This window comes from Ctenocephalides felis, unplaced genomic scaffold (assembly GCF_003426905.1).
Source record: "Ctenocephalides felis isolate EL2017-DRISC unplaced genomic scaffold, ASM342690v1 CF-g0.4_SCAFFOLD_00211, whole genome shotgun sequence".
NCBI lineage: Eukaryota > Metazoa > Arthropoda > Insecta > Siphonaptera > Pulicidae > Ctenocephalides > Ctenocephalides felis.
In genome coordinates this window covers 3,231-11,674 of record NW_020536365.1, presented here as the reverse complement: position 1 = coordinate 11,674, position 8,444 = coordinate 3,231, and the positions used below count along the sequence as shown (strand labels likewise).

The following is an 8,444-nucleotide window of genomic DNA, read 5'->3' as shown; positions in this document are numbered from 1 at the left end:
TTAGCGACAAATGAATGAGCTTTATTCATTCATTTGTTCGCTAAATTACACCTAAAAAACATTTTTAAAATTTTTGAAAATTTTTCCATGCTATTTCCATACAAAACTTTGATTGAATTGCGCTCTATCTAAACGTTAATATTAAGAGCTAAAACTTTTAGAGAATTGTTTTTTATCTATGACCATTTTAAGGACCACCCTAATATATATATGTACATATGGTTGTTCAATGTCTTGTGTGGACAGGGTGGTGTGTCCAAGCCTCGCTTTCTTGTATTCAAAAATAGCCCAATTGCAGCACTGCAAAATGAAATGGCCATTTCATATCACACACTATTCTTCCCTGAATTGAAATTGAGTTTTAGCTCACAGACCTGCCCTAAGGCACAGACTCCTATTATGTGTGTCTGTGTGTGTGTGTGTTTTCATGTCAAAAAACTATCTAAATTATATATTTTTTTCTAAATTGCTAGAAAATTTAAATATAATTTAGACATTATCTATACCATATAACTAAAGTATTGAGAATTGATCCGAATAATAAATACCAAACAAAAGAGATAGAAGTTACTAAAACTCTCTTCATGCGCTCAAAAGTTAACTTAAAATCCCAGCAACAACAATTCAAAAAGGTCATAAATTTATATTGCAATCAAAAAAGAGAAACATATTCGAAAATAAGGAATAACATTTATGCCTAAGATATTCTTGTAAATTAACTCTGTTTATATTCATCTTGGTACTCAATCAAATAATGATAAGTTACATTAAATCTATGTATAGTCTCTATCTGAAAACCTTTTCTGCACATTGCGTTAATCTGCTTTTAAATGTTGATCAAAATATCATTATCATCATTATCACAAAGAAAAAGAAATCATTATGTTCTCATAACAGTAACTGGCAAAAGTTCAAGAAAGTTATATGCAAACACATTTGCCAATAAATTAAAGGACAAAACCAAAATTACTTTTATCTGAAAAGCATATCAACAGCTTACTAAAATAAATTACTATATGGGGATGTCATTTGCAAACTATTCTGCTGTTATCCGGTAAATTATTGTACAATTCATGATCTATATACTTCTCGACATCTGTTAAATGTATTATCACTAATAATAAACAGAAATAAACTGTTTAGCAAAATATACTCCATGAAGTAGCCACTTATTTACGATTTCTACATTTGCTAAAACATTTAACAACTTCATTATTTATTACTATCTTCTATATATATAAAAATAAGTCGGGTTTTCCTTCCTGACGAAATAACTCCAGAACGCGCGAACCGATTTCGACAATTTTACATTCGTTGGAAAGGTCTCGGGCTCCGCAAGGTTTATAGCTAAGAAAATTTAAAAAAAAATTCAACAGAAAAGCGGAAAACATATTTTCTTTTTTTACATGCGGCGTCATCTCTAAAACTTAGCATGTACTACAAACCAAACCGCAGTCGGTAGATGGCGCAGGTAGATATATTGTTTGACATCTCAATGTTCACCGTTCAGTTAAATTCAGGTGACAAACCGGCATTGTGTTTACAGTGAAATTGTGCAAAAAAGTTAAATAAGTTATTCTTTTCCGTATATCACGTGTTTTGTGCAAATTTTTGTCTTTAAAGCAGGCGTTTGTCTTTAAGGTGGTAAGTTAAACTGTGTAAATTATGTGGATAGTGCATTTGAGTTTAAATTCACCACTCTGTCCATAGTCTGAAATGCCTATAGGACGACGTGCGAACATCGGTCGCCGCACAAGACATGCAAGCCAGCAGCAAGTGTATTTACTAAACTTAAGCGAAGGCAGACAAAATATAATAAGACAAAATGCCCGGTTAAGACAACGCATCAGTACACGTAGATCATTGACATCATACAATCGCTTGGCATTCCAGTATGATCCCACTGCAAACTACAGTGATGATAAAAATTTCGATATTGGACCAATGACGACTATATGCCGATATTGCAATGCGTTAAAGTTCAAAAGAGAAACGGCTGGATTGTGCTGCGCAAGTGGAAAAGTAAAACTGGATCCATTACTTGCACCACCAGTGCCACTGAAATCATTGTTTGATGGAAGTGACCCCGATTCCAGCCATTTTCTTCAACACATCCTTCAATACAATAACTGCTTTCGCATGACTTCCTTTGGAGCTAATATCATTCAAGAAGGCGGCTTCATGCCGACTTGCAAGGTAAAAGATACAACGCACATAACCAATTACTCACACCAACACAATGAATTGCACACCACACACTACACCATCACACGATCAGAAGTTACACCGTATTCTTCAACTAATGATTGTTTGCAATTACAGATACAAGGACAAATATACCATTTGCATGGTTCAATGGTGCCAACACCAAATGAACAGCACCAATTTCTGCAAATATATTTAATTTCGTCGATGGTGGATCAGCTGAATGTGCGGTGCAATATGCAGGAAGAGTTAAAGAGACGAGTTATTGAACAGTTGCAATCATTTTTTCACGCTAATAATGCTGTGGTTAACATGTTCAAAACAGCATTGGAACGAATGCCATCAGATACGCACAAATTTATCATAAGAGCGGATTGTACCCCAAGAGGTGAACATGTGCAAAGATTCAATGCACCCACCGTTAATGATGTTGCTGCAATTATTGTTGGCGATCCAACTAAATCGCGAGACATTGTCGTTCAGCGAAGAAGCAATATCATGCATCGCGTAAACGAGACACATCGTTTGTACGACGCGTTACAATATCCAATCATTTATTGGCAAGGGCAAGACGGTTACGACATCACGTTGAAGATGGTCGATCCAATTACAGGTGCAATATTAACACACTAATTATTTTTATTATTGCTATTATTTGTTTCCATTAACAATTCATTCCATTTTGCATTTTCAGGCTTATCAACGAATAAAAATCTAAGCGCTATGAAATACTATGCATATCGTATGATGATTCGTTCACATGAGGAGAATGTCATTCTGAAGTGCCGTCGGCTATTCCAGCAATTCGCTGTCGACATGTATGTCAAAGTCGAGACCGAACGTTTAGCGTTCATTCGATTCAATCAGGCAAAGCTACGATCTGAGGACTATATACACTTGCGAGATGCTATTCATTCAGATGGTGATGTTCAGAATATTGGACGTCTCACGATTCTCCCATCATCTTATACCGGAAGTCCACGCCACATGCACGAATACGCTCAAGACGCTATGACGTACGTGCGACATTATGGAACTCCGGATTTATTTATTACGTTCACTTGCAATCCGAAGTGGACGGAAATTGAACGTGAGTTGGAAATAGGCCAAAAACCGCAAGATCGCCATGACATAATAGCCAGAGTATTTCAGCAAAAACTCAAGGTTATGATGGATGTGCTTACAAAGTATCGAGTTTTTGGTGACACACGTTGTTATATGTACTCGGTGGAATGGCAGAAGCGTGGACTACCGCATGCTCATATCCTAATTTGGTTGCTGAATAAATTACATTCAAATGAAGTGGATGACATCATATCAGCTGAAATTCCTGATCCAGTCACTGATCCCCATCTACACGATATTGTGACGACACAGATGGTGCATGGACCGTGCGGTGCATTAAATCCATTATCGCCTTGCATGGCTAATGGAAAGTGCACAAAACGATATCCGCGACCGTTAGTTGCTGATACATTCACAGGGAACGATGGATATCCAGTTTATCGTCGGCGTTCAAAAGAAGAAAATGGTCGAACTATCAAAGTTAAAGTTCAAAATCAAGAGATTGAGATCGGAAATGAATTTATTGTACCATATTGCCCGCTGCTATCTCGAATTTTCAGAACACATGCAAACGTTGAAAGTTGTCATTCGGCCAAATCAATCAAATATTTGTGCAAGTACGTCACAAAAGGCACCGACATGACTGTGTTTGGTATTGCGTCGGAAAATGCGAATGACGAAATTAGCAGCTTCCAAATTGGCAGATACGTCAGTAGTAATGAAGCACTGTGGCGATTATTGTCATTTCAAATTCATGAAAAATATCCCACAGTTATGCATTTAGCAGTGCATTTGGAAAACGGCCAAAGAGTTTACTTCACTGAGGCTAATGCGGCACAGCGAGCTGAGAGACCACCATCGACAACATTGACTAGCTTCTTTGCTATGTGTGAAGCAGATCCATTCGCAGCGACGCTGATGTACGTTGATATGCCTAAGTATTACACTTGGAATCAATCAACAAAGAATTTCCAACGCCGCAAACAAGGAATCCCAATTCCAGATTGGCCACATGTGTTTTCCACGGATGCACTTGGTCGCATATATACTGTTCATCCTAGAAGTGATGAATGTTTTTATTTGCGACTTCTGTTGGTAAATGTGCGTGGACCAAAATCATTTGTGCATTTGAAAACTGTGAATGGCCACCGATGTCAAACATATCGAGAAGCATGTCAACTATTGGGTTTGCTGGAGAACGATTCTCATTGGGATCTAACACTTGCGGATTCAGTTGTTTCATCAAATGCGTACCAAATACGAACGCTGTTCGCAATTATCATCACCACATGCTTTCCTTCACAACCAATACAATTATGGAACAAATACAAAGACGACATATGTGAAGATATCTTGCATCGCTTGCGCATTCAAACTAACAATCCTGATATCCAAATAACCGATGAAATCTACAATGAAGGATTGATTCTGATTGAGGATCAATGCTTGACTATTGCAAACAAGCTACTAATTGAAGTAGGAATGATTGCGCCAAATCGATCGATGCACGATGCATTCAACCAAGAATTAAATCGAGAGCTGCAATACAATGTTGATACATTGCAAGAATTCGTTCGAATTAATGTGCCGTTGCTGAATGAACAGCAAAAACAAGTATACGAAACATTAATGCAAGCGGTGGCCAATAATACTGGTGGTCTATTCTTCCTGGACGCACCTGGAGGAACAGGGAAAACATTTGACATTTCATTGATTTTGGCCACTATTCGATCAAGATGTGACATAGCTTTAGCGTTAGCATCATCGGGAATTGCAGCGACTCTTCTAGATGGAGGTCGTACTGCACATTCTGCACTTAAGTTGCCACTCAATTTAAACACAATTGATACTCCAACATGCAATATTTCCCGATCCAGTGCAATGGGAAAATTGTTGACGCAATGCAAGCTCATTGTTTGGGATGAGTGCACAATGGCGCACAAGAAATCACTTGAAGCACTTAACTTTACACTAAAAGATCTTCGGCGAAATAACAACATCTTTGGCGGCTTGATGATATTGTTGGCAGGCGATTTCAGGCAGACGTTGCCAGTAATTCCTCGTGGAACGCCTACAGATGAATTGAATGCTTGCCTGAAAGCATCACCGTTATGGAATAACGTAAAAACATTATCGCTAACCACTAATATGAGAGTTCAACTTCAAAATGATCAAAGTGCTGCACAGTTTTCCAAACAATTGTTAGCTGTTGGAAATGGGAAAGTCCCAGTTGATGCGACATCTGGATTAATTACTCTTACCAATGACTTTTGCCGATTTGTAGACTCTCAATTAGAACTTATTGAAAATGTTTTCCCAAACATTAGCGAAAATTATCAGAATTATGCTTGGTTAAGTCAACGAGCAATTCTTGCCGCAAAAAATAATGATGTGCACGCATTGAATTTCGCCATTCAGTCAAAAATTGCTGGCGATTTGGTGACATACAAATCCATTGATTCCATAACAAATCCCGATGATGTAGTAAATTATCCAACGGAGTTTTTGAACTCTCTGGAGTTACCAGGATTTCCACCACATAACTTGCAACTCAAAGTTGGCACTGTTATAATGACATTGCGTAATTTGAATCCACCGCAACTTTGCAACGGTACTCGACTTTCAGTAAGAAGACTTATGCCGAATTTGATTGAGGCAACCATTATTAACGGAAAGTACGCAGCTGAAAATGTATATATTCCTCGAATACCAATGATTCCGACTGGTCTTCCGTTTGACTTCAAACGATTACAATTTCCAGTTCGCCTTGCGTTTGCAATGTCAATTAACAAGTCGCAAGGTCAATCGCTTAGTGTTTGCGGTATAAATTTAGAAAATCATTGTTTTTCGCATGGCCAGTTGTACGTTGCCTGTTCACGAGTTGGGAAACCATCCGCTTTGTTTGTGTTAGGCCAAAAAACAAAAAATGTTGTTTACCAAAAGGCTCTTCAATAAAACATATAATTTGCAGATTCACTTTCTTTTACTTAGAGAACTTCAACTCATTTTTGTAATCAAAATAAATTCGTTACTGTTGTACAATAAAATCAAATTTTTCCTTTTCAAATATAAAACAAACAAAAAATTTCTTCATCTTTCTCACGAAACCATCTGGTGGCGAAACGGAGTTCGTCGGGTTTGCTAGTAGATTTATAAAAAAAAAACACATTCATTAAACAATCACAAAAAATATGAACATTGCGTACAGTTCAAGTATCAACTATTTGATTTGAAAAAGACAAGAGCATTATCAGAAAATAAACTTTCTCTACCATTTGCCAGTTCCTGAAAACCAACAATATGATCGTTTTTACAGTCGTTCAAGAATGCAGATGATAATGATATTTCATCAAACATCAGAATACAGTTTTTGCTATTCACATATTTTTTCTGTGCCATAGCTAAACCCAATGTTTGGAAAAGGGTCTCATTAATACCACTATACAAAGGAATTGCTGAGAGCAAATTTCTCAATGTTTGAGGAGCAGGCAAAACAAATATTTTTCTCCAAAAGTAATAACCTCTTAGAGAAATTGTATGCAGAGTTAAAGCAAGAATTTTATCATCAAGTGTAAATTTTCTTCCTTTTCGCTTCTTTGTATGTTCTCTTAGTTGACTTAATATAAAATTACGAGCCCTCTTATTTAATGTTGCTGGGAGATAAGCAAAATTGTCAGCACATTTGACACTTTCTTGTAACTTCTGCCTCAATATTTTTTTGTATATTTATCCTTCTGACTTCTTTTCTCAACACATTTGTTATATGGTATAAATTTTGTTTTTTGCATATCTGGTCTCTGCAGTGCTTATATCTTGAGTTAAGAACCTCTGCTGAAAAAAAATATCTAGAATCATTTGCTACGAACTTAATTTGTAGTATGAAAAATTTTAAATAACTCACCTTTCAGGGACGGTTTTCCATCTTCAGTTTTGCCAGAACAATACAAAAAAGTGTTATAAAAAGAATAATTTTTCAATAACATAGCTTCCAGAAAGGGATTTAGTAAGACGGGTGTCTTGTATTTATAACCTTAAAATTCCTAGCATTGATACTGTTAAATGTCTCAGTTATTGAGCTACAATAACAAATTATATCAGAAGTTCTAGTAATAGATGCGAGTATTTTGTTGTATACATATTGATAAAACTTATTCACCTAGTTCTCACCATCAGTGCTCAGCCCGGGCTCCAGTTATTTTACTAATCATTTTACATATTACGTCATTTTCTGCAGGAAATACACCTTTTTCGCATATTTGTTGATGTTCCGCATTATTGTACACCGCACTTTGACATGATATTTGTTATAAACTTTTAACAAACATTTGACACTTTGACACTAAAATATTATTCCGCCATATTAGATTCTCGAATATTTTCTTTAGCCCGTTTTATAGCGCTACCAGCGCCCCAAACGAGGGAGAGGGAACTAAAAACGAGATTACAGATGTTTGTTCCGTGATTACCGGCCATGAATTTGTCTACAAATTTAATCAGGACGTCTTCGTATTAATCGGAATCGAACATACATACATACATACACACATACACTTTTTGAAGTATACCAAAATGTTCAGAGGGCCTGGAAACGTGAAGATAAAAAAAACATTTTCGATTCTTTTGCAATTACTATAACTTACCCAACGCAAAGTTAAAAATTATATCTTCATAATCTCATATATAAAAATGAATCGCAAAATGTATTGGTAAGCGCATAACTCAACAGCGCCTGGACCAATTTGGCCAATTCTTTTTTTGAAATGTTTGCTGAAGTCCAAGGGTGGTTTTTACGACAAGAAAAAATCGAATAATTGCCGGAAAAACCCTAAAAACAGCTCTTTTCTTTTCCACATACAAACGTTTTCTAACTAAAACGTAGAATCAATTTTTTTATAATGCGTAAATAAATAAGGTGAATTAGAGAATTTATAAAGGTAAACTGATGGACAGGTAAATTGGAGGATATATAAAATGGTAGAGAGTATGACTGGTAGATAGACGAATATGTAGATAAATAAACAGGTTAATTGGTAGACATGCAGAACGGATGACAGGTAAATTTGTAGGTCGGTAAAATGATCGATAAACAGGTTGATGGATAAATTAATAGACAAATTATTAAACAGCTAAATTATTGAACAGGTTAATTGGTTGACATTTACAACGGGATGACA

At 36.2% G+C, this 8,444-nt stretch overlaps 1 protein-coding gene and 1 long non-coding RNA gene across 3 annotated transcripts; one reads left to right on the top strand and one right to left on the bottom strand.

Annotated features, from left to right (window-relative positions):
* Nucleotides 1-1,521: 1,521 nt before the first annotated feature.
* LOC113385408 lies at nucleotides 1,522-6,704 on the top strand. The gene is made up of 5 exons (XM_026623291.1): nucleotides 1,522-1,644; nucleotides 1,711-2,818; nucleotides 2,900-5,580; nucleotides 5,689-5,961; nucleotides 6,672-6,704. The coding sequence occupies exons 2-5, from the start codon at nucleotides 1,717-1,719 to the stop codon at nucleotides 6,702-6,704; spliced, it is 4,089 nt and encodes a 1,362-aa protein (XP_026479076.1). The 5' UTR covers nucleotides 1,522-1,644; nucleotides 1,711-1,716.
* A 157-nt stretch (nucleotides 6,705-6,861) lies between these two features.
* Nucleotides 6,862-7,503, bottom strand: LOC113385500. 2 transcript variants are annotated; one of them, XR_003368005.1, is made up of 3 exons: nucleotides 7,427-7,503; nucleotides 7,172-7,346; nucleotides 6,862-7,101 (listed from the first exon to the last, which is right to left on the bottom strand). It is a non-coding gene; the product is annotated as an uncharacterized LOC113385500 (long non-coding RNA). The 2 variants fall into 2 exon arrangements; XR_003368004.1 differs by having other exon boundaries at nucleotides 6,862-7,098.
* Nucleotides 7,504-8,444: the final 941 nt, after the last annotated feature.

What these genes read in the sequence shown, in the direction of transcription:
- LOC113385408 (XM_026623291.1), top strand. Translation starts at nt 1,717, where the DNA reads ATGCCTATAGGACGACGTGCGAACATCGGTCGCCGCACAAGACATGCA. An exon ending in GATGGTCGATCCAATTACAG is followed by an intron (nt 2,819 to 2,899) that starts GTGCAATATTAA and finishes TTGCATTTTCAG; the next exon opens with GCTTATCAACGAATAAAAAT. An exon ending in AATTAGAACTTATTGAAAAT is followed by an intron (nt 5,581 to 5,688) that starts GTTTTCCCAAAC and finishes TTCGCCATTCAG; the next exon opens with TCAAAAATTGCTGGCGATTT.